At 30.4% G+C, this 26,275-nt stretch overlaps 6 protein-coding genes across 7 annotated transcripts; 2 read left to right on the plus strand and 4 right to left on the minus strand.

Annotated features, from left to right (window-relative positions):
• The first annotated feature begins 190 nt into the window (after positions 1 to 190).
• On the plus strand, positions 191 to 4,537 carry LOC130665741 (zinc finger protein 808-like). Its single transcript, XM_057466287.1, has 3 exons — positions 191 to 490; positions 590 to 715; positions 1,959 to 4,537. Exons 1-3 carry the CDS (start codon positions 338 to 340, stop codon positions 3,579 to 3,581), a joined length of 1,902 nt encoding a protein of 633 aa, XP_057322270.1. The 5' UTR covers positions 191 to 337; the 3' UTR covers positions 3,582 to 4,537.
• Positions 3,776 to 7,314, minus strand: LOC130665745 (ornithine aminotransferase, mitochondrial-like). The gene is made up of 4 exons (XM_057466293.1): positions 6,810 to 7,314; positions 6,341 to 6,645; positions 4,820 to 5,020; positions 3,776 to 4,745 (listed from the first exon to the last, which is right to left on the minus strand). Exons 1-4 carry the CDS (start codon positions 7,189 to 7,191, stop codon positions 4,356 to 4,358), a joined length of 1,278 nt encoding a protein of 425 aa, XP_057322276.1. The 5' UTR covers positions 7,192 to 7,314; the 3' UTR covers positions 3,776 to 4,355.
• A 152-nt stretch (positions 7,315 to 7,466) lies between these two features.
• Positions 7,467 to 13,295, minus strand: LOC130665743 (ornithine aminotransferase, mitochondrial). Its single transcript, XM_057466291.1, has 4 exons — positions 13,157 to 13,295; positions 12,606 to 13,059; positions 9,897 to 10,227; positions 7,467 to 9,669 (listed from the first exon to the last, which is right to left on the minus strand). The coding sequence occupies exons 2-4, from the start codon at positions 12,977 to 12,979 to the stop codon at positions 9,076 to 9,078; spliced, it is 1,299 nt and encodes a 432-aa protein (XP_057322274.1). The 5' UTR covers positions 12,980 to 13,059; positions 13,157 to 13,295; the 3' UTR covers positions 7,467 to 9,075.
• Positions 13,296 to 15,266: 1,971 nt separating this feature from the next.
• On the minus strand, positions 15,267 to 18,242 carry LOC130665744 (probable methyltransferase-like protein 25). Its single transcript, XM_057466292.1, has 3 exons — positions 17,489 to 18,242; positions 15,818 to 16,172; positions 15,267 to 15,740 (listed from the first exon to the last, which is right to left on the minus strand). Exons 1-3 carry the CDS (start codon positions 18,092 to 18,094, stop codon positions 15,409 to 15,411), a joined length of 1,293 nt encoding a protein of 430 aa, XP_057322275.1. The 5' UTR covers positions 18,095 to 18,242; the 3' UTR covers positions 15,267 to 15,408.
• Positions 18,243 to 18,257: 15 nt separating this feature from the next.
• Positions 18,258 to 19,840, minus strand: LOC130665747 (uncharacterized). 2 transcript variants are annotated; one of them, XM_057466296.1, is made up of 3 exons: positions 19,536 to 19,840; positions 19,351 to 19,457; positions 18,258 to 18,808 (listed from the first exon to the last, which is right to left on the minus strand). In XM_057466296.1, exons 2-3 carry the CDS (start codon positions 19,367 to 19,369, stop codon positions 18,396 to 18,398), a joined length of 432 nt encoding a protein of 143 aa, XP_057322279.1. In that variant the 5' UTR covers positions 19,370 to 19,457; positions 19,536 to 19,840; the 3' UTR covers positions 18,258 to 18,395. The 2 variants fall into 2 exon arrangements, with proteins under 2 accessions (XP_057322279.1, XP_057322278.1); XM_057466295.1 differs by having other exon boundaries at positions 19,351 to 19,839.
• A 491-nt stretch (positions 19,841 to 20,331) lies between these two features.
• On the plus strand, positions 20,332 to 26,268 carry LOC130665739 (SWI/SNF complex subunit SMARCC2). The gene is made up of 4 exons (XM_057466284.1): positions 20,332 to 20,574; positions 20,912 to 21,031; positions 22,354 to 22,467; positions 22,553 to 26,268. The coding sequence occupies exons 1-4, from the start codon at positions 20,458 to 20,460 to the stop codon at positions 25,328 to 25,330; spliced, it is 3,129 nt and encodes a 1,042-aa protein (XP_057322267.1). The 5' UTR covers positions 20,332 to 20,457; the 3' UTR covers positions 25,331 to 26,268.
• The last annotated feature ends 7 nt before the right edge of the window (positions 26,269 to 26,275 follow it).

Consider the following 26,275-nt stretch of genomic DNA (forward strand, 5'->3'; position numbering starts at 1 on the left):
CATATTATTTGAAATTATAAATCATATTCTCTGAACCAATTGTCTTTTTACTTATTTATTAAGCCAAAGTGAAGCTTTAAAAATAAATACAATAATTAAAGATTTAATAATTGACACCTTGATTGTTTAATTTAAAAATATCCTTGAACACATGGACTATAATGAAATTATTTTTGTATATCATATGAAATTGTAAATAATAGTTAATTCTGAACAAATAAACCAGTAGACAGCGAGATAATGAAATAATAAAAAATATTTATTATGTTTATGTTATTGATACACTTTTCCTAGCAGTAAATTTTTTTAAACAATATTTTTATGTGAAATTAAAACAATGTTTATTGTCACGAAACAAATAGACAGTGAGAATATTAGTAAACTATGTCGAACTTGTTTAAGAGAAGATGGAAAAAAAATGATTTGTCTTTTTGTTGGTCCTGCTGAGACTTCACTTGCTGCTAAATTACGTTCTTTATCCTGTTTAGAGGTAATATATGCAATTAATAACTATTCTGTATTAGAATAATCAATCAGCTTTTTAAATTTTTAAATAGAAAATCTGTTAACAAAATATGTATTGATTTAGGTATGGCAAGGGGATGGATTACCAGAAAAGTTATGCGATCGCTGTGTAACAAGAGCTGAATCAGCCCTTTTATTTCGAGAGCAATGTCGAGCAGCTGATAGAGCCTTAAGACAAGCAGCAGCTCGAGTAATTATTGCTTTAATATAAATTCATAATTACTTGTCAATTTAAGGCCATTCTCAGACAGTGCACTCTCCTCCACTTTTTAAATATTTTCAATGACTTTCAGGGCCAGTTTTTCAAACCGGATTTAAATTATAATTGCTGGCTAATCTATATATTATTAAATTGTACTAGCAATAGTAGATATTGTAGTATCTGGTAACTTATAAATTAATATCACTTATACTACAATGATAACACACTTAGACTAGAAATAACAACACCCCAGATAGCAAAATGACGTCTTGATGAGTTCTGAATGAGTTCCTATTTATGATTTGGACGTCTCATTCAACATCTTAAAGAAGTCTTTAAGAAGTTCTCAAGATGTCGAATGAGCCACCTAGCGAACTCAGTAAGACGTCTTTAAAAAGAGTTTTCAAAGAGTTCTTATTTCTAACTTCAATATGAATTTACCATGACGTCTTAAGGAGCTCCTAATTTTGACTTCATAAAGAAGTTAAAAAAAAGAATACATTTAGACGTCACAAAACTGACGTCTTATTTATGAAGCCTTCAAGAACTCTTAATTAAGTTCTTAAAAATGATACCTTTAAGAAGTCATTATACGACTTCTTGAGGACGCTTCAAAAAGACCAAGTAAAGCAGTCATTCCGACTTGAATGCTATCTGGTACCACAATTAACAGCAGTAAATGAAAAGGCAAGAGAGATATAGTTTATTGAAATACAGATGTATGCTGTTATGCTGTCAAATTAAGACTAACTGACTCTAGTCGCGTTTCTATAAAAACAATAGAAGAAGGCATTTATTTTCTAGTTATTCAAATATTTTAAAAGATCAGCTTTACATTCGTTACAATATACTGGCAATATTAATTTAAACCTGGCTTGAAAAACTGGCCCTCAAATGTCAAACATATTAAAATTTTGTCAATTAATCAAAAAAAAATGAGGCTTTGATTGAAAAAAGGACAACGTAGTCGTAATTTTGATGAGAAATAGATTTGAAAAAAATCATTTACAGTTCATATCCATTGGGAGTTGAACGAAATTTTGAAAATAAATTTCAGTAAAATCTTCATGTCAATTTTATCATTAAAATTTCGTAGTCTAAAATTTATTCAAAAAAATTTCGTTTAGCTCCTTATAGATAAAAACTGTAAGACAGTTGAAAGTCATTGCATATTTTTAAAAAGTGTGGGACACTGTCTGAGAATGTCCTTAATAATTAAAATAATTTTCAGGTCTCAGGACTGACAAATTACACAACAGTATCAGGTTGCAAATTATACCAACAAAATCAAGGATTAACACCAATAGAGAGCTCGCAAAAGACACTAAAATGTAGTGACTGCGGTGCCGTATTCATAAATTATCAAGAGTTACAAATCCACAGTCGCATCCATACTCCTTTTATTCAAGAATCAACTTCTTTGTCTCATATGCACATTGTGGAATCACAAAACCCATATTACAATCCAGATACTTCAATCTCTCCATCAATAATCGCTAACAATCATCATGAATCGATCGTTAATTTAAGTAGGCCCAGTTCACTGTCAACTGAACTATCACAAAAAAATGAGAGACCAGCATGTGCTCTCCACTGCTCTCTATGCAATCATACATTCCCCAATAGAAATCAACTGATAAATCATAACTTATCACACTGTCCCAACAATGAAGACACATCATGCGATGATAGCATAGAAATCGGTGATGATTCAAATCCAATAGCAGAAAATCTCAGTTTTCAGGCAATCGATCTCGCATATCCACGACACAATCCTTCAATTGACTTCAATTATCCTGAAAATTTGAATATTTCATCAGCTGATCCAACGGCAAATGATTTAGTAAGAGGAGGATTAGAAATCCAAAATTCTTCGTCTAATTTATCAGACCAGATAATTCCATTTCCAAGATTTTCCGATGATCTGAACGATGAGACTTTGAGTAATGAGAAAAATTTATCTAGCAATGGGAGTTTGCAAGTACAAAATAATTCAAATCACAATGAATTAGTGAATTTATCGCAGAAAAAACATAAATGCCTGACGTGTAATAAATTATTTTCACAAAAATCGAAGTTGAAAACTCATGAGTTTTCTCATACCGGCGAGAAACCATTCAAGTGCATCAATTGTGATAAAGCCTACACTTCAAAGAGTAAACTAAATGCTCACATAAGATTACATACTGGATCTAATATTCATCAGTGCGACGTCTGTCAAAAAACTTTCGCTTATCCCTCCTATTTGATAGAGCATTTGAAAATTCATAATGTCAATTCAAGTTCGCGGGTCAACATTTCAAATGAGACAGCAACAAACAACAGCAAAATTAAATTAAATTCTGAAAAATTTGAATGCTCGATTTGTGGAAAAAAATTCAGTATGAAAAAAAATTTGCGGTTACATTTAAAATTACACAGCGGTAATGGTTTATTTAATTGCGAAATTTGTGATAAATTATTTAGCCAAAAGTACAATCTTAAAGTTCACATGAGAGTTCATAAGAGAATAAAAGTCCATAAATGTGAATATTGTGATAAATCTTTCAGTGAGAAAGGTAACTATAAAGAACACTTGAGAATACATACGAAAGTTAAACCGTTCGTATGTAAATTATGCAATAAAGCCTTCTCACAATCTAGTCATTTAAAAAATCACGAAGCCTCTCATGATAATCAACGGCCTTATCAGTGCCGACTGTGCGGCAAACGATTTAAACTTTCGTCGCATTTAAAGAGACATGTTAGTTTACATTCGTCAGTTAAAACTTTTAAATGTTTACAGTGTGATCAGATGTTCACTCAGGCGTTTAGTCTTAAAAGACATTTAAAAAAACATAATGAAGCTATTTAATGATTTTTGTAATATAGTTTTTATCAACGTTAATATATTATTCGAGTTTTTTTATAGATGTGTTTATTTACTTTAAAAATAAAACATTAGAGAAAGTAGGAATGTTCTGTTTGGCCAACAAATTAGGATCAAATTAATCGGATTTTTATTATCATTGTGTAGATGTTGGATAGGAGCCTAGTTATTGAGAAACATTTCATGACAATATTTTATTTACTGTTTAAACAATCCAATAAGTTCTAGTTCATACTTATGAAATCCAATAAAATTTTTATGAGGATAAATAATTAGATATTTTCTTTTTCATTTTTAAAAGCTCGTATAAAACTCAACTATGGTAAGAAACCTAGTACCCGATCAGGGAACTAGAATATGATCTAGGAACTAGTACCCGATCGGGGAACTAGAATCCGATCTAGGAACTAGTACCCGATCAGGGAACTAGTACGTGATCACGCATATATTTGTATATCTATATTTACTAAATATATCTATGCAAATACATTCCGGTTCAATTTTTTAATTGATTCCACTAATAAATGTGTAAAGTAAATGACATTTTTACATAAAAAAAAATATCGAATTATATGGAAAACTGAAAAAAAAATATTTTAATAATTTGTAATAATAAAACTCATGTGATACTTTAGTTTATAGACATCATAGAAATATTTCCAGTATTAAAAGAGTTTATAAATGCATAAATATTCCACCGTAATACAGAAATGTATTAAAAGAAATGAAGTGAAACAATCCAACAAAGAAAATTATTCTTTAATAATTGAGTAAAGTTGTTTTAATAATTTCGAGTCCTTCTCTCAGCTGATCTTCTTTGATAACAAGCGGTGGAGAAATTCTTAGTAATTGTCCGTGAGCAGGTCTTGTTAACAAACCATTATCTCTCAGTCTTAAACATACGTCCCATCCACTAGCGAAATCTTTATTAATATGAAGACCACAGAGTAATCCACGTCCTCTAAAGTCACTTGCAATTTCTTTAGGAATTTTTTCCAATTCTTCTTTCACTATTTTCCCAAGTCGTGCAGCGTTTTCCGCGAGTTTTTCTTCTTCAATAACTTTTACTGCCTCCAAAGCTACTGCACATGCTAAGGGACTTCCTCCAAAAGTACTGCCATGACTACCGATATCCAAATTCAGAATTATCTACAAAAATTAAAAAATGTGAATATTTATTTTCTAAATTACAAAGTTTATCGATTATTAATTATTTTATTTACTTCATGAGACGAAAGTACTCCAGATACCGGAAGCATTCCACCAGAAAGAGCTTTTCCTAGAACTAAAATATCTGGCTTTTGTTTCTCATGATCGACAGCTAGTCTGTATCCAGTTCTACCAAGACCTGTTTGAACTTCATCAGCAATCCAAAGAACGTTGTATTTTGTACACAAATCCCTTACGCCTTTCAAATAACCATCCTACCAATTTTTATTAAATAAAATAATAGTATATTACACACTAGGGTGGTTGTTAAAAATTAAATTTTCTCAGGCGCCTCATGAAAAACTTTATTTTAGTGAAAAAATACGTGGGGAATTTGGTTTTTTCTTTTTAAGTAAAAAGAACACATGCCTTAGGACGACCAAAGTTCATTTTTCGATACAATCGCGGTTTTTTTTAAATATCTCATGAAATATGCAGATTAAAGGAAAAAATCATAGGAACAATTTTGTAGAAAATTAAATTCTTGACAAAAAAGGTCATGTTCATTTTTTTTATAAAATGTGTATTTATGAAGATATTTTAAATAAACTTTTTTGAGATTCGAAGAATTAAGCATTTTAAGGATTACAAATTTTGAAAATAACATTTTTCTAAGTATATAGAAACTACAACAAGCATTAATGATTGATATGTGACGAGTTACGAAGTTGTCTATATTTAAGAAAAAACTTTATTTTAAACATATGTAATTCTGAAAATGCGCAATTGATAAGATCTAAAAAAGTTTTTTTAAAATATCTTCATAAACACACATTTTATAAAAAAAAATGAATATGACCTTTTTGTCAAGAATTTAATTTCCTACAAAATTGTTCCTATGATTTTTTCCTTTAATCTGCATATTTCATGAGATATTTAAAAAAAACCGCGATTGAATCGAAAAATGAACTTTGATCATCCTGCGGCACGTGTTCTTTTTACTTAAAAAGAAAAAACCAAATTCCCCACATATTTTTTCACTAAAAAGAAGCTTTTCATGGGGCGCCTGAGAAAATTTAATTTTTAACGACCACCCTATTACACACATAGAAAGGAAAGTAGGGCATTCCAAGCCAAGTGTATAATTGCCTACCCGAACCAAAGGCGAGATTGGGAAATCCTACTTTCCTCCATGGTGCCTAAACGATTTTTCACCAGATCTGCACCTGATAAAGTTTAAATTGTTGTCTTTGTTTCTGGGAAAAATGGCACATGCGCTAATTTTTATCATTTGATTTCTCATAAGAGAAAAGAATGACTTTCTTCCCTCTAAACAGAGCAGAATTTTCTGTTGATTTTCTATGAATTTTCTACAGATTTTGTTCAAAGCTTCGTAAAAAGAAAATTCCAAGTTCTCGCGCTTAAAAACAAATATGCGCATCGACATCTGCGCACGCGCGAAAAAATTATTTTTCAAAGAAAGCGACTACTTTCAGGTGCAGATCTGAGTAGAAAATCACACACGCGGGTCAGAATGTCCTACTTTCCTCCCTTGGTCTGTAATATATTACTTAAAAAAATCAAACATAAATTACTTGGGGTATTTTAACTCCAGCCTCGCCCTGAATAGGCTCCATCATAAAAGCACAGACATTCGGATTATTTTTCAATGCTTCTTCCAATGCTCCCAAATCATCATAAGGAATTTTTTCAAAATTCGGTACAAAAGGTCCAAAGTCCGTAAAGCACATGGGCTCAGTTGACGCCGACGCAGCAGCTATTGATCTTCCCCAAAAATTATTCTTAGCAAACAATACCGTGGCCTTATTACTGGGTATTTTTTTGTTACGATATCCCCAACGTCTCGCTAATTTTATTGATAAATCCCCGGCTTCAACTCCTGCAGATTAATATCAATTATTAACATTACCTCAATTTTAATTATAAAAATTCAAAAAATTATGTTTTAATCATCTGATTTAAATTCATAATTAAGTCAATAAAATATTTTTTATGTTTTCTATTTCTAATTAATTAGATATTTATAAAAAATAAAATAATTACCAGTATTCATAGGGATAAATCTATCAAATTGAAATAGTCGTGTTAAATATTCACAAAGTTCACCATGAAGATCCGTAAAATATGCTCTTGAAGTATGATGTAATTTACCGCATTGATCTCTCATCACTTTGACTAATCGTGGATGACAATGGCCTTGATTACAAGTTGAAAAACCAGCGAGAAAATCATAATATTTTTTATTATCAATATCCCATAGCAAAGCGCCTTCACCCTTAGCTAAAACCACTGGCAAAGGTTTAAAATGATGACCACCATACTGTTCATCTCGTTTTATTATTTCCTGTTGTCTTGTACTGATTAATCGATTTACTTGTTTAGCATTCCGAGATGCGGGAACAATGGAACTTTTCAATGACTGCATTATTTTATTTGAATAAAATAACTTTCAAACTCGTGTCATTAATAATTAAATATATTTATTTATTATTTATATTTTTACTTCAATAAATTGTATCAGCCGAGTTCAAATGAGTATCTGAGGCTCGTATTGATAATAGCTTTTATTTATAGCATTTTGCAAGTATATCTTAATTGTTTTATAAAAATATATGTACGCAAAGTAGATAAAAGTTTGATTAAAATTATTCATTAAAGGCAATAATAATTGATATTGAAGATACAGTTGATAAAAAAATTATTAAACAGGCGCCTGATTGTCAATAGCAAAAAAATTATCACCAATCAATAAGTCTTATCAGGATTAAATCTTAGGAGTATCTCTTATTCTTATTCATTTACTTTTAGATAAATTATTAAATTCTTATGATTTATTTTGAAGCTTAATAAATTAAATGAACTTTTAATTTTTAATTATATCCTAATTATGTTTTCAGATAAATAAAAATATTTTTGTATTATGTAATTTTTAAATATTTATTTATTTTTATGAATGCTTATATTTGTTACTATTTTTCAATTATGTTATTGATTAAAATTTATTAATTATATATATATACAATACTGTGTAAAGAAAATACAATATGAATTAAGGTCATTCTCAGACAGTACCCCCACCCCCACTTTTTAATAATTTTCAATTATTTTCAACTGTCACAAGTGCATCAAAATTTTATCAATTGGTTAAAAAAAATTATAGAATCTCAGGTAAAATTATATATAATTATATATACAATGGTTTGTTATATATAATCGTATGTAATTATATGTGATTGTATGTAATGACAAATAATTATATATGAGAATATATAATTATATTCAATTCATATCTCATCATATACAATCCATATACCATTAGATATAATAATATGTAGGTATATAACTATACATGAAAAATGACCCTATATAATTATATAAAATTATATATAAATATATACAATGTTTTTTTTATATAATTATGTATAAATTACATGGAATTGTATATAATTACATATAATAACATTGGACGATTTTCCATATATAATTATATATAATCGTATATAATAATATATAATTTTTTTTACGTAAAAAAGGCAAAGTTACTAACTACCCAGACAGCATTCAGGTCGGAATGACTGCTTTACTTGGTCTTTTTGAAGCGTCCTCAAGAAGTCTTACAATGATTTCTTAAAGGTGTCATTTTTAAGAACTCTTAATTAAGAGTTCTTGAAGACTCCATAAATAAGACGTCAGTTTTGTGACGTCTAAATCTATTCTTTTTTTGACTTCTTAATGAAGTCAAAATTAGGAGCTCCTTAAGACGTCATGGTAAATTCATACTGAAGTCTTATTTGCGAAGTCAGAAAAAAGAACTCTTTGAAAACTCTTTTTTAAAGACGTCTTACTGAATTCACTAGGTGGCTCATTCGACATCTTGAGAACTTCTTAACGACTTTTTTAAGATGTTGAATGAGACGTCTAAATCATAAATAGGAACTCATGCAGAACTCATCAAGACGTCATTTTGCTATCTGGGTAATAATTATATGTTTAATTATAAAAAATGTATTAAATTTGAAAACCTGAATTTAAAAATTTGCTACAAAATACGTCGATTCAAAAAAGAAAAGTGTCCCTTTAATTTCTTTTTAATCCCTGAAAACTGTGTAAAATGTAAATATAAGTAATAATATATAATTATATGTATTTATTTTATATTGTTTTGCATTGCGCATGGTCTTATTGTAGTTTGAAATTTTTTTTTTGGCATATGTATTTACATGTAATTATATTGCGTCATTTTTCACATATAATTATATATAAAACACATAATTTTTTTACCCGGAAGGGGAATTCCTGTATAAATAAATTACGATTTCAAGTTAAGAATGACTTTAGACATAATATCACAACATTCATAAATTTGTTCCTTGTTTATAACAAGTGGCGGCGCAAGCCGAATAATATGACCATGTGTAGGTTTAGCAAGTAAGCCATGTTCTTTAAATTCTATGCAAATTTTCATGGCGTCAAATTTTTTATTAATCACAATAGCATTAAGAAGTCCTTTGCCTCTTACCAAAGTTACGATATCTTTCGGCAATTTATTCAATTCTTCTCTTAATATCACGCCAAGTTTCTGCGCATTGTCCGCTAATTTTTCTTCTTCCAATACTTTCATTGCTTCCATAGCAATTCGGCATCCTAAAGGATTGCCACCATACGTGGAACCATGTTCTCCAGGTTGGATGCACAGCATCACTGGATCGTTAGCCAGAACTCCAGAAACGGGGTAAAAACCACCACTCAATGCTTTGCCGAGGATCAAAATATCCGGCTTCACATTTTCATGATCAACCGCAAGACGTTTTCCAGTTCTTCCCAGCCCTGTTTGCACTTCGTCTGCAATCCAAAGTACATTGTACTTTGTACATAACTCTCTCACACTCTTTAGATAACCATCCTGCAATAAATAAAATAAAAATATTAATTCCAAGTATCTGATAAATTTTAATTGTTAAATAAACATTTAAGATACAGGTCTTAGATAAAAATTTATACATTGAATACTTGTAGCATTTAATTTAAATTTAGAGCAATAACAATTATTATCAATTTCAAGATAATGGAGGTATTAAATTATATATTGAGATGTAAATAATGGAATCATCAAATAATTAGTATCCTTACTTTAGGAACAACAACTCCTGCTTCGCCTTGAATTGGCTCTACCATAAAAGCACAAACTTGCGGATCCTTGAGCTTTTTTTCCAGTGAAATTAAATCATCGTAAGGTATTACTTCAAAACCTGGCATAAATGGGCCGAAACCAGAACTACAAGTAGGATCTGTACTTGAAGAAACTGCACTCAATGTTCGTCCCCAGAAATTATTTTCAGCAAATAATATTTTCGCACTGTTATCAGGAATTTTTTTGACTTTGTAAGCCCATTTGCGTGCTAACTTACAAGCTGTTTCACCTCCTTCTACTCCAGTATTCATTGGTAGCCATTTATCATACCTTTAATTATATAATAAATTGTTTTTAGAAACGGTGGCATGACCGATAACTAGACAATTGATCCTAGCGACGATTGATTCGAGACGTAATTGATCTGAATAATTGATCGAATGATATAAATTTCGGGGGTAGTTTATTCTTGGACTCAATTCTAGTGTCAAGTGATTTTACTAGATAATTTTTTCAGTACAGTTGCAAGTGTGGGTGTTAAGATACTATTGTAATTACGCACACACAAAACCAGTAATATTGTATGCATTGTCTGTGGGATCAATTATTAGCGGATCAACTGCCGCTTGGATCATGTACCTGAAGATCGGAACGTTTTTCTCGGAACAAAAATAAAAAAACGAAATGAAAAGTAAAAAAAATCTACCGGATCTAGATTTCGGAAATTTTTTGCATAGGCGCTAATTTGTCAGCCGAAAACTGCAGGCCACCCCTAGCTACCCCACAAGCAGTCAAATGACAAATTTTTTAAATTTTCGCTGCCCGAAACACGTTCCATGACAAGTGATCACACGACAATTGATTCCACAGACAATTTAATAAAATAATTAATTATAAATTAATTACTATGTCATGAGTAATTAAAATTCACTGTTATAAATATAAAAAATGAAATGATGTAAATTAATTACTGATAAAAATCAATTTTCGATGGGATCAGATGTCGATGGGGACAATTTTTAGGGATCACTTGTCGTCGTATAAAATTGTGGGGATCAATTGACGCACACGTCAATTCAATCTTCGCGTAGATCAATTATCGCGGATTAATTGTCTTCGAAGCAACGGTCAGGTAATTTTCGAAACAATCTAAGTTGAGTTAAAAATAAATTAGTAGCTAATAAAAAAAACACCGGTTAAAATAATTTTGGCTGCATCTATTAAAATTTTTTTATTTTTTTTTATAATTATGACATTTCGAATGTAATAATAGGTAAAACAGAAAAAATCTAACACAAGCTCTGCAAATACATTGCATACCGTCTACGTTCAAGGAATACTGATGATGTTTACACTCGATACAGGATAAATAGTCTGCAGAGTCGTAGACAGCGTGCTGACTTAATCCATTTTTACAAAACAATCAATGGATATATCGATTCCCCTGAAATCTTGGAACAGTTCAGTTTCATCTGCTCAAGACCAGATCTAAGATCCCGAAGGCTGCTGTATTCAATAAAAACAACAAAAAACTACGTATGTTATCAGGGTGGCCACAAAGAAATGATTTCAAAATTCCCTGATATTTCCCGGTTTTCCAGTACAGTTTTTCACATTTTTCCCTGATTTAGAAATTTTATTCGTATCATTTAGTTATTCAAAGTTTTTATTATGTTTTCATTTTTAATAATTAAATTTGATAATTAAATAATGCGAGAAACCAGAAAAAAGGACAATAAAATAAATGAATATTGCCTACTTTTGATTATTCGATGTTAAAAATGTATAAGTTAAAATATTTAATAAGAAATTTTATAATTTAAATAAATTCAAAGTACACTGGTTACAAAAATTAAGGGATATTAAAAAAATTTCAAATTTTTTAGTAATTTTCAACAGTTTGTGACTCGAAGGAAAATGGTCGTACAATAAAACCAAAAAGTCAAACTGTAGCTTCAAAAGTGTCTAGTTTTCTGATCTGGGTCTTTAAATTTTTTTATTATGCACGGTTCCGGAGCAATAAAAAATCAACCATAATTATCGAAAAAAATTTATTGAAGCTCGAAGACCGTTTTTAAGACGAGAAAAAATTTGGTAAATTTCTTTTTCGATAGTTTTCTTAGGATTACTCCGGAATCGCACATAATAAAAAAATTCAAAGACTCAGATTAGAAAACTAGACACTTGAAGCTACAATTTACCTTTTTTGTTTTTGTCGTATGACCATTTTCCTTCGAGTTACAATCTGTTGAAAATCACTTTAAAATTTGAAATTTTTAGTGTATAATTAAAAGTTTTTTAAATTTTGAACTGTTACAATTTAATTCCTAGATACTTTTCGAAATTCCCTGACATTTCCATGATATTTCCCGATTGCATTAAATTCCCTGATAATTCCCGGTTTTCCCGGTTCGTGGCCACCCTGGTTATGGACCATTAAACAAGATTGCGAATCTAGTTAATAATCATTGTACTGTTAGATAACTTTGGTGGTTCACTCTCCTCCTTTACATCTCATGTAAAAAACTTGTTACTACTCTATTAATCTGTATTAGTCTGTGCAAAAATTTTCTATATAATTATTAAATACATGCATAAAAATGATGCTATCTAATCATTTAATCATTTAATCTTGTAATAAAAACTTTACATGTATACAGCCGATTGGCGTTTATTCTATTCGAAATAAATAAACATTTCTCACTTACCCAAATAATTTAGTAATAAATTCTTCAAACTCTCCAAGAGCGTCAGAATAAAAAGCCCGGGAAGTCAAAGTTAACTTTTTTCCTTGATCTATCATAGCTTTATAAATTCTTGGATGGCAATGCCCTTGATTAACTGCAGAGTAAGCACTCAAGAAATCATAATAACGTTTTCCCTCGACGTCCCACATGAAAACACCTTCCCCACGGCACAGTGCAACAGGTAGCGGATGATAATTGTGTGCTCCATACTTGTCTTCTCTAGTAAAAATTTCCTGCGATGTAATACCGCGAGTAAAATTTACTTGGGATATTTTAATTGGTCTATTGATGAATCGCGAACCGATGGATTTAAAAGTTGATGCAAGAGGTTTCATTTCGTCAGAAAATATAAATATATTCTATTTGCGGTAGAGATAAGCGTCGTATTGATTTGTGAGCTACACCTGCACTAAAACTTTTTAAATTACAAATATTTTTAGCCGCTCTCATAAATTTCGAGTTGTTTATTTAACAAGTTTGAATAATGATAAATATTTAAGAGTAAGTAATACCATAGATTTATTTCAACGGTTATGAGAGAACTGATTCGCCACTGGTGATATTGTTTGGTTATTGATTATTTCCCGTTAGTTTGCTCTCTACTAAGGAACTGACGGTTATTTTTTACTAAATTGATATCGTATCATAACTATTATCTATTTAACACTTTAGATTTTTTAAAAATTACAAGATAATGTATAATATTATATCATTTCTTTAAACTTATATAAAGAAGTATTCAATTTAATGTTATATACAATAATTATCGTCTGGACCTGATATTTATAACTCGTCCGGACGAGTCTTAGGTTTGCAAGCCGGTTGTAAATGTGGAGAAGGACATAAACCACCTGCCGAAATGCATTACATTGTAATACAATAAATAATATATTTTATAAACTATTATGACTTTATAACATGATTATTAATTTTGTAATTTTTTATATGGGCCATTCCACGCCGAATCGGACGGTTTCAAAAATTGTTGTTTTCGATTTTTTTAATTTTTTTATATTTTAAAAAATAGTAATCATGGAAGGCCCACTACCGGACAGGGCTTAGAAGTTGCAGGATGGATAGATGTTTAAGATAGAAAATTTTCAAGAAAATCGAAGGATACACAGTTTTAAAAACATGATTGAAAACAAAATTCAAAAATCTCGGTTAAGAACACTTCAAATACTTGTTTTGTATTTTTCTGAAAAGGCCATCTAAACACGAAAATTTTGAAAAAAAAAAAACATTGGATTTCGACTATTATTACGAAAGTTATGATCAAAAATCCATCAAAAGAGCGGTTTTTTTGAAAATTTAATATATTTTGAACCATTGATCAAAAAAATGTCAAAATTTGAGGAAGCCTCTTGTGAGGGGTACTGAAAAATACCAAAAAACGAAGAAAATCGAAAACAACAATTTTTGAAACTGTCCGATTTGGCGGGGAATGCCCCATATATACGCAGATGTTTATTTATTTATAGGGAAAGAAACATTGTGTCATTTATCATTATTTTATATCTCAATTATTTAATTATAGGTCTGATATTTTAAATTTAACCAATTGAGGTAAAGTAATGGTAATTTGAATTTTAGATTTTATTGTAAATTTGAATTGGTATGAATTTAATCATCTAATTAAGTTTTTACTAACTTCCCTATCAAAAAAATCTATATGGGAATGCAGCCTAGATTCCTGAGTGGGTTCCCACATGGCGTTTTCAGATGGAATATTAATCTGTTGTTTTATTCATATATATATATATATATCAATAAACAATAGACATAGAAATCCAGATATGCCAGATTTTATAGAAATTACAGTAGGACCTCGTTATAAGACTACGCGTTATAAGACTCTTCCCCTCAATTTGTTGAAACTCACTCGGAACGCTTTCCCTACGAACAACTCACTAAAAGTTTTGCGCCAAGACCTCGCTATAAGACTAACGACAATTACGACTAAAATCGAGATAAAATATACATACATAAAGATTTTAGATTAAATAATTTATTTTCATAAAGAATACTTAAAATTTCGTGGTATCACATAATTAATTAACAGAAAAGAACGACAGAATTCTGTTTATTTATGATTATATATAAAATAGATACGCTGTATAATAGAGAGTAGAGTTGAACCGAATACAGAAATAAAACGCAAAACGGCGATAGTCTTATAGCGAGGTTTGGGCGCAAACGATGTTAAGCACAATAGTGGGGGTACCTCAATTCCAAGAATTGTTTCCCCTACAGCCCTGAGCTAGTCTTATAACGAGGCCCTACTGTATTTACATCGAAACCCAAATTTCTATATGAATTTCCCATAAAGAAATCCATACATCCAAGTTTCTATATGGGAATCCAGATACCCAAAACTTCCTATGTGAATTTCCCATATGAGAATCCAAATACTCATGGTTTCCTACACAGATTTTTATATAAATCCATACACTACTATATTAATTCCTATAAATTTCCATGCAATCCCAAGAATTTTTTTGACAGGGTCTTTATTTTATCTTATATTTTATAAATTGTATTTTACTTATGTCTTTCAGAACTTAATCAAGTCCCGAAAAGAACGAAACGTTATACAATAATTTTGAATAAACATTAAATAGCAACAATAACCCTGAGTCCAGTTACCTGTGAGTAATTTTCTGATGTTAAAGAACAGAAAAGAACCAACATAATCAACATTTTATTAATTTAATTGTATTCTAAAAAAATATAATTTTATAACTGATAATTATTTGTCTATAAATTACTTCAAAGCAGTAATTAGATAACAACGTGGAGATATAATTGGATCAAAAAGACGTACAACTGATACTTTTGAACACTTGTTACTCTTAAGTAAATAAACTACACGGTCTAGAATTAATGCCGACTCTATTAATGAGCCTAAATGGACACGTAGGTATTGGAATGCATTCATTTTCCATTCGTAATCAGCATAAGTTTCATATAATTCATTTAAATCATCAGTAGAAGGTATTTTATTTTTCTCAACTCCTATTTTTTTTAATGCCCACGTCGCATAAACTGGAAAGTTTTCTGTAGGAGCGCCTCTGCCTACTCTAGAATCAGGAATTCCTGAGGAAAAAAATTCTTGTTATTTATTTACAACAGATTAAATTAAAATACTAAAAATAATAATTATTTTTTTATACCTAGAGATTGGAGAAGTATTTGAAGTAGTGCGCGGTAAAATACTGAAGGCGATGACGGTTTGTATTTGTTGGAAATTCTTTCAACTGATTGCTGAGCAAGCATACGTGCATTTTTAGTAAATGTATACTTATCAGTTAAACATTCCTCTGTTAAATGATAACAGCATGAAATTACGCACAGAGTTGTAAGACATTGAGAATTTAAAAATGATTTTATCATCGCTCCAGCCAATGACCCGCAAGTGTGCAGTCCTGCAAGGAGATAATTATCGTGACCATTTAACTCTGGGAATGACGACTTGACTAATTCTGAATAGTCTGTTGTTTCGTTTATATATTTAACGGAATGCTGGACCTAAATAATTAAAATAATAATGGTCATAAATAAAAAAATATATGTAGAGCAATAGAAATTAATCGACACTCAGTTAGTTATTCTAGAATTATTGTAATAAAATTATTATGTAATATCTTATCAGTAGATAGCGTAATAATCAAATCAAATTGATGACCGAATAATATAAATATGAATATAAATATTACATAAAAATTTATTTATATATAATTTTAATGAGTGCGAATGTAGAAGACATGAGACAAATTTAAAATTATAAATAAATAGAGTAAATAATTAAAAAAATAATATTTATAAAAAATGCACTTAATAATATCAGAATTTTTTAAATGCGCAATTTTTTTAATTTTATTTTATTAATTATTTACTCTACTGGAAAAAAAGAATTAGGCGAGGAAAAATATTGGGAAGGACACGAGCTAAAGAGTGAGGAGAAATAGCAATGGGCAAGGCTCAGATGCAGAAACCTGGGTAATTTAGCAGCCAAAGGACACCAGGACTTGCAGAGTATGCAGAAAACATGAAGAAACATTAGAACATATATGGGAGTGCGAGGAAACACAATAAAATAGACCACATACTATCAAATAAAATCAAAGAGAAATTCATACAAAGAAAGCAAACAGAACAAGCAAGAGAGAGAATGAAGGAACTAGGGATAGTAGAGCCAAGCAGAGAAGTCATAGAGTACACAAGAAAATTTGAAAGCCTAGCCAAGAAAAAGACAAACGAAGCAAAAGAAGTGTAAATAGATAAAAAGTGATAAAAAAAAAGGAATAAAGCTACAGTTATATAATATAATAAGTCAACAGTAGAGTAATTTCAAGTATAGTACTATACACCCACGAAAATTAGGGAACAAATTACACTAACAAAATATGAATGATTATAATGATACTGAAGTTAGCCGACCTCTAATAATTTGTTGATTTTTTTTTAAGCAATAAATTATGAAAAAAAAAATATTTGAAAAATTTGCACCTGTATTTTTTAAAATTTTCTACATGTGTATATTTTTATTTTTTGTATTTTGGTAATTGATTTGTTGAAAAAAAAATCCAAAAAATTTTAATTGTCTGCTAACTTCAGGATCATATGATTGTAAGAGTGCTAAAGCAGGTATGAATAACATCAATCAATGTAAATAAGTAAATAAACTAAGGATAAAAAAACAAAACTGTAAAAAAACGGAAGTTGTACAGTATAAAGACAAATAAAGATTATTATTATTATTTACTCTATTTATTGATAATTTTAAATTTGTCTGATGTCTGCTACATTCAAACTCATAATTTTATTAAAATAAAAAATTTTACCAAAGGATAAGAATGATGCGTTTTTTTAATCAGCAATTTTTGTCGACTTATTGCACTTTTGTGTCTCGACTCACATGAGTCGACAGCTAACACCGGTATTTTATAATTCTGATATAAACTTGTGCCCAAATATCCTTTGCCAGCACCAACATCAATTACCAAACTTGAATTTATTTTAGACAAATAACCGATGACTTTTGAAAAAATTTCAATTTCATATTTTTTTTTGTCGTTCATAAAGTTCTGTTCGACGTTACTGTCATTATTGTTGTGATAAAAATCTCTCCAGTTACAATGATCATCAGATAATATACTTGATATGTCTTCAAGCTTTAAAAGTTGTGGATTGTTTTTTAAATTTAAATAATTTACGTGGTCAATAAAATTATCTAATTCATTAAAATCACTATTTTTATTTTTATTATTGTAATTTGTTAAGTCGACTTTCAATTTCTCAAACTCTTCAAGTTGATTTTTAAAATTATCAGGCAGACACTTTTCCCACAAATTTTCAGTTATAAAATCAACCAAATGACAGTTTATTAATTCACTATATTTGTCAATAAATGACAATATTTCAGTAAAAAAATTCTCATATAAATCCATTGTTTGAAAAATAAATTTTCATATATTTATATATATATTTTCTTTATATAAGAATGTATAAAATCTATATACAGTAAAAAAAAATTGATACTGACGTAAGCTGACGTCTCATAATTTTTGAATTTTTTTCAAAATGATAAATTAAAAAAAAAATATTTAAAAAAATTGCACTTATAGTTTTTGTAATTTCTACTTGTGCATATTTTTATTTTTTTTTTCTTGTAAATGATTTGTTGAAAAACAAATTCGAAAATTGTTAATTGTCTGGACCTCAGAATCATTAAAAAATTTTTCTTGTCAATTAAAAATCAAGTTTTTCAGCTTCTGGATAAGCTGCGTTTATTTTTGCTAATGAACAGAGCTTAGTAAATTTAAATTTAATATCCTCTGAATGCTTTATAATATCAAAAGTTTCATCATTAGTTTTAGGAAACTGTTTAATTTCATCTTTTAATTTCTTAGCCTGTTCGATAGCTTTAGATGATAAACTTTTTTCATTCAAACAGTACTCGACTATTCCACTGTAGTATCCCAACTGTGCAGCTAAAACACTAGCTCTGTGATAACCAAGATGATATCCTTTCAACAGTTGACTTTTGCCGGCTTCAACGCCTTTTTCAAATCCAGTTTTCTCGGCAATGTCTTCAGCCAACAGTAAATTTTCAAAAACTTCATTTACATCAATATTGTCATTATCAGACATGACTGTCTCATCTAACAAATAAACAATTTAATTAACACGATTATATATAAATTTAATATGATCTTGAAGTTAGCAAACAACTAAAATTTTTTTGACTTTTTTTTTGAACAATTAAATTTGAAGAAAAGAAAAAACTAAAAATATGTACATGTAGAAAATTAAAAAAACTATAAGTGCAATTTTGGAAATATTTTTTTTTTTATAATTTATCGTTTTTTAAAAAATCAAAAAATTATTATATGTCGGCTAATTTCAGTATCATAATTTTTAATTACACTATTATATAATAATTAATGATACTGAAATTAGCTGACGTTCAATAATTTTTTTAAAAAACGACCAATTAAAAAAAAAATATTTCAAAAAATTGCACTTATGGTTTTTTTTTATTTTCTACATGTGCATATTTTAAGTATTTTTTTTTTTTTTTTTTAATTAAATTATTGGAAAATAATTCGAAAATTGTCAATTGTCTGCTTATTTCAGGATCATAATAATTAATGAAATGATAAATATTATGTTTGTATTTACTGTACAGTATAAATTTACTAACCTTGTTCTTTATAACGCATTGATATATTGTGTTTTTATTTTAAATTATTAATTCCAATATTTTTTTTTAAATTATTAATTGTACGACTCCAGAGATTTATTTATTTACTTGTGTTAAATAAATGTCATTTATTTTTTTTTAAATTAAAGGTTAAAAAAATAGAATTTTAGATCAATGCTACCAACTATTTTTACGATGATGAATGTATGAGTGTGAATGTAGTAGACAATTTATAAATTTTAAATAAATAAATTAATAAAATGAAATTTCAAAATTGCGCGTACTGATTTGTCATTGATTTAAATTCGCATTTTTAAATTTTATTAAAAAATTTCAAAAATCCCCACTTGTCAGTTGCATTCACACACGTATTTTTTCTTACAATTTAAAAAAAGTTCTATGAAGTATAAATAAATTTATCAATACTTTATTCTATCGTTAATTATTAATTATTATATTAATAAATTAAATTAAATGCAAAAAAAAAATCAATTACTTATTTAATACATTAAATTTTAAAATATCCAATGACATATGAGTGTAACTGACAAGTGGGAATTTTTGAATTTTTGAATCGATAAAAAGAATGTAAGTAGAAAAGAAATAAAAAAATGCGTATTTAAATAAATAAAAAATCAGTGCGCGCATTTTTCAAATTTCATTATTTTAATTAATAAACTTAATTATTTAAAATTTATAAAATGACTCATGTCTGCTACATTCACACTAACTGACAGAAGTTGCATTAAAACGGCGCGCATTATTTTAAGGCCAATTTTCATCAAAGAACGCAATATTTTTATAGTCAATAATTTAAATAATAAATAAATATTTAAATATTCAAATATTTTGTATTATAAATTTCAAAAATTAAATTACTTTCTACTGCAATATAAAATTCAGTTGTTAAATAATTTTGTTACATGAAAATAAAAATTTAAATCAAGATGGCGTCTTTGTACCTACAATTCAGTACGTAGTAAAAAACAGCTAACTTCATATGATAGTATAATATTAAGAAAATTGTGATGTTTGCGGCTGGTACGGCATTGTTACTGCGGTGTTTCTCGACATAATTTTATAATTTAACCAAATATCTTGTGAAAAATGTTAACTCTACAACCGAAAAAAGACGGTGGACCCAACACGAAATTTTTTGAGTCCGCTGAAGTATTAGCGCAACTTGATGGAGTTAAGCAATGGCTTTTGAAAAATTGCAAAAAGGTAACTACTGAAACCCGGCGTCCCAACCCCATCAATATATTTCCAAGCTTCTTATCAACTTGTATATTTAAACATTTATATTTTTGTTGCTTTCATATTTTGCAGTTCTTTATTTTTTTTTTTTTTATTATAAAATTCATTTATAAAACTACTAAATATACGAATCCCTGTAGAAATTAATATTAATACGTTGGAATTATAATTGTGATGGACAAATCCAGAGACATCAAGCGTTGAAAACCAAAACAAGACCATCTTTCATCTTTATTTTAAATTATCATGTTTTACTTTAACTAATTTTTTTATTTTAATTATTATATTTATTTATATTTTTCAGTATGTGACGACGGATCCACCGACAAATAAAAGTTTGGCTACGCTGATTATTCAGCTTATTCAATTTCAAGAAGATAATCTTGGAAAAAATGTTTCAAAACCACCTATGGCAAGACTTCCTGTTAGTATTATTCATTTTATTTTAAACTGTCATACTGAAATTACCCGACGTCTGATAATTTTTTGATTTTTTAAAAAATTATAAATTATAAAAAATTGCACTATTTTTAAAATTTTTTACATGTGCATATTTTTAGTTATTTTTTTTTGTAATCGCTTTTGAAAAAAAAAAAACAGAAAATTTTTAATTGTTTAGTAACTTCAGGATAATTTTAAACTCACCAATAAATTGGCTTAATATCTAGTTGCTAGTTTTTATTAACAATGATAATTGTTCAACTAGTAATATTATAAGATAACAAGTAATTATTTTATAAAATAAAAATTAATTAAAAAAAAAAAAAAAAAAGAAAAACGCAATAAACTATTGTTGATACAAAAATTATATTTATATTAAGGTAAAAGACCTAGGGCTGCGTAACATTTGACCCGACGACACAATACCCGCTGCCAAAATAGCCGTGATAAAATAATCGCAAGCCAAAATTTCTATAAATGAGATACTAATAGATGTGGAATATCTTCAAAAATCAAAAAGATAATTAAACAAATATCTAAATGCACGCACTTGCAATGATATTGTGCCCTTTTATCGCAGATTTTTTTTCGATTATTTTACCATTAAGTCATTTTCTTTAGAAATGTTTTGTCATGTAGATATTTTGTTTAAAAATATTTCGTCATGAGGATATTTTGTCGGGTGATATTAACGCGTGTCACTTCCCAACAGAACCGTTGGTAATTTGATTTAAGTATATTATCAAGTAATTTATCCATTCAAAATGATAGATACATTTATTAATAACGTAAAATATTTCAATTTGCGGGTATTTTGTCGTGGGTATTTTGTCACGAGTGTTCTGTCGGGGGTGTTTTGGTTTGCAGTTATTTTGTCGCGGGTATTTTGGCATTAGGTCAATTGTCGTGTTACCAAGACCTAGTACCCGATCAGGGAACTAGTACTCGATCACTTCATGTATTTGTATATCTATATTTTATAAAATTTGATAAAAATAGATATACAAATACACAAGTGATCGGGTACTAGGTCTCTTAATTGATAAGTGGTTTATTTTTTAAATCTAAGGTAAAATACCTAGTACCCGATTTAGAAACTAGTACCCGATCACTCCATGTATTTATATATCCATATTTATTAAAATTAAGTAAAAATAGATGTACAAATACAAGAGTGATCGGGTACTGATTCCTTGATCCGGTAGTGGGTCTCTTACCTTATATAGATAAATATATTTTATTTTTTTTTATTTCGACAATTATTAATTACTCCAATTTTAATAATCATTATTTTATCTTTGACAGATGAAGTGTTTTCTAGACTTCAAACCAAATGGAGGACTTTGTCACATACTTGGAACAGCATACAGATTTAAACAAGAACAAGGATGGCGAAGATTTGATTTCCCCGTAGGAAAAGTATGTCTAATAATTATATCAAACTTAATAATTTAAATCTTGTTAGTTTAGCCCACAGAATAATCAACCAAAAATTTAATTTCAGTCGACTTCACGATTAGATCGTATAATTGAAATGCTCATGGCTGCAGAGCGTGCATTGATACAGAACCGATGTATAACTGTCCCATGTATTTATATAAAACCTGAAGTAGACAAAGCTACTGCGTCAAAAGTTAAAGAAAGTATTCGACGTCATCAAGGTACAGTTGCTGAAAATGAAGCTGATGCAACGCACATAATTTATCCACCTGTAGATCCTATGGAAGAAGAATACGCACGGCCATGTTTACGTCGTGATCGTTCTGTGTTACTCCACTGGTACTATTTCCCTGATAGTTATGACTCTTGGGTGAATTTCGATTTGCCATTTGAATTTCCCGAAGGTGGACTAGGTGGTCCACCACAAAAATCATCGTACAAAGTATCGGCCACGTGGGCTTTAGATCTAGATCAGTATAATGAGTGGATGAATGAAGAAGACTACGAAGTAGATGACAATGGACAAAAACGTATTCACAAATTTAGATTGTCAGTTGAAGACATGATGGCTCCCCCAGCAGCACCTCCACCAGCATCAGCTAAGAAACAAAAACGAAAACGGTCACCAAGTCCTCCCCCAAAAATAGGGAAACGTAAGAGTGGTCGTGGACCAGCCGGCTTAGCAGGAACATCAGCAATCGTGACACCTAAAAAAACTCGCGGTGGTATAGACGAAGAGGAAGATTTGACTCAGGGTATGGAAGATCCACCTGCTGAACCAAGGATCGTTGAAGTCATGGCCAATCCAACGAGTGCTCCAATTTCTGGAACCGGTGGTGGCTCGACAGGAAGTCTTACGTCGAATAAAAAGCAAGACAGCGAACTTCAGCCGCTTAAATCCGGTAACATGGCAGATCTTGATGAGCCGATTGAGTCAGAGAAAGGCTCCCAGGGGACACAAGATCGTGAGGAACGAGATACAAGTAAAGAACGTGGTGACAATGGAAAAGATGAGCCTGAAGACAACGTCACTGAACAAACTCATCACATTGTCGTCCCCAGTTACTCAGCCTGGTTTGACTACAACTCAATTCACACAATTGAAAAACGCGCGCTTTCAGAATTTTTCAATGGAAAAAATAAATCTAAGACTCCGGAAATTTATCTGGCTTACAGAAATTTTATGATCGATACTTACCGACTCAATCCAACTGAGTACATAACTTCAACAGCATGCCGACGTAATTTAGCTGGTGACGTCTGCGCTATTATGCGCGTCCATGCATTTTTAGAGCAATGGGGTTTAATTAATTATCAAGTTGACGCAGAGTCACGTCCGACTCCCATGGGTCCACCTCCTACGTCTCACTTCCACGTACTGTCTGATACTCCGTCTGGTCTCGCTCCAGTCAACCCTAATCCTCCAAAGACTCAGCAGCCATCCGCTGCAAAGACTCTGTTGGACTTGGAAAAGAAACCGGTTGTCTCAGTGGAAGAAAAAGGTGCCGTAGGAGCGATGGCTAATTTCGGATTGAAAATCGATCAGTATGCGAGAAAACCTGCGGTTTTGAAGAACAAACAGGCTGCTGGCGCTACTAGAGATTGGACTGAACAAGAAACTTTACTTTTACTTGAAGGATTGGAGCTGCATAAAGACGATTGGAATAAAGTATGTGAGCACGTCAGTTCACGAACCCAAGACGAGTGTATTCTTCACTTCCTACGTCTTCCTATCGAGGATCCGTATCTAGAGGAAGGCGGACCTGAGGGATTGGGACCGTTGGCTTATCAACCGGTACCGTTCTCTAAAGCCGGTAATCCTGTTATGAGCACCGTCGCTTTTCTTGCATCTGTGGTAGATCCCAGAGTAGCTGCTAGTGCTGCGAAAGCGGCCATGGAAGAGTTTGCTGCTATAAAAGATCAAGTACCGGCAGCGCTTTTGGATCAACACTTGAGAAATGTTCAAGCCAGTGCTAATGCTGATGGTAAATTTGATCCCGCGGCAGGATTAGCTCAGTCTGGTATTGCTGGTACTGGTCCACCAGAACCACCTGAAGATACCTCAGCAAGTTCGACTCCTGGTGCAACGGCGACTTCACCATCTGCTGCAACTTCTGAAAGCAAAAAAGACGAAAGTATTGAAAAGAGAGAAGGTGATGAATCGACTTTATCTACACCAATTGTTCCAAAGAAAGAGGAAGGAACTGATGCTGAGAGAACAGATCAATCAGAGAAAATGGATGTCGATGTAAAAGAGTCAGATACGGAGGCTAAGAAAATTAGTGATAGTCCAGAAGAAATTGAGGCGAAAGAAAAGAAAGATAAAGTAGTTCGTGATGCACAATTGCAGTCTGCTGCAGCTGCTGCTTTAGCCGCTGCTGCTGTCAAAGCTAAACATCTTGCCGCTGTTGAAGAACGCAAGATAAAATCACTCGTTGCTTTACTGGTTGAAACCCAGATGAAGAAACTTGAAATTAAGCTCCGTCACTTTGAAGAACTAGAGACCACTATGGAGCGCGAGCGCGAGGGTCTTGAGTATCAGAGACAGCAGCTCATTACTGAACGACAACAATTTCATTTGGAGCAACTGAAAGCCGCTGAGTTCCGTGCAAGACAACAAGCGCATCAACGACTAGCCCAAGAACAACAGCAGCAACAACAACAGCAGCAGCAGCAACAACAAGGCCAGCATCCGCCCTGGCAACCGGGTTCCCAACCACAACCACCCCAGCAGCAACAGCAGCAGCCACAGCCGCAGCCACCACCTCAGCAGCAGCAACAGCCACCAAGTCCCCAAGCTCAACCCCAGCCACCACCACACACCCCACCACAGCAAGCGTAATTTGTATGAATTTAAATGAAATGGAACTAAAAAATTTTAAACAGTCGCATAAATATTTTTTTTATCTTTTAATTAGTTAACGCATCCAGCGTTGTTGTAATAATAAGTAATTAGTTTAATAAACTACGACTGTTAGTATCGCAATTTATAAAATCATTCACTCGTCGCTAAAGTCAAAAGATAACTTTTTTATTTGAAATTTTCAGTTTATATTAAATATGGGGCATTTTCATAAAACCACTTGGAGATTAAACGGTTAATAATCGAAAGTATCGTGACTGATTTTAAACTAGAGTCTGGATTTAAATTGGTAATTTTTTCGCTGGTTTAACTGGACAAAATTTCTGAACGCGAGAGTTGTATTGTTGTTTAATCTCTAGCAGTAGTTTTTTAAAAATGCCCATATATTTTTTTGCGCAATAAGTATTACTGATGAAAAATAAAATGAATGAAAATAACAACGGTCATTTTAATAGTTATACGCTTCTGCGATGACTATCATTCCGATTGAACTTCACGTTTTACTTGTACACAGAAAAAAAAATTTTTACTTGTGCTAAGAAATTTTTTTCATTATCAATTAAAACCGTAAATTTTCTAGGGATAAGAAAAAATTTTTAGAGCGAGAAATAATTTTTTGGTGTAAAAAATTTTTACTTGTGCTAAGAAATTTTTTTCACTATGAATTGAAAATTTGAATTTTCTTGGGACGAGAAAAAATTTCTTGGATCAAAAAATTTTTTTTTCTGTGTACAAAAAAAAAATTTTGATACTGGACGATTAATTATTATTGACCATGATAAGAAAAAAAAAATATATATATATATATATTTAACACTATGTCTTTGAATTATAATTTATAAAATTTTTTTAATTTATTAATAATTATAAAAATTATAATAATAAACATTAATGATTGTTAGCAATGAAGGAGTAAAAAAAAAT

The sequence above is a fragment of the Microplitis mediator genome, chromosome 3, assembly GCF_029852145.1.
Source record: "Microplitis mediator isolate UGA2020A chromosome 3, iyMicMedi2.1, whole genome shotgun sequence".
NCBI lineage: Eukaryota > Metazoa > Arthropoda > Insecta > Hymenoptera > Braconidae > Microplitis > Microplitis mediator.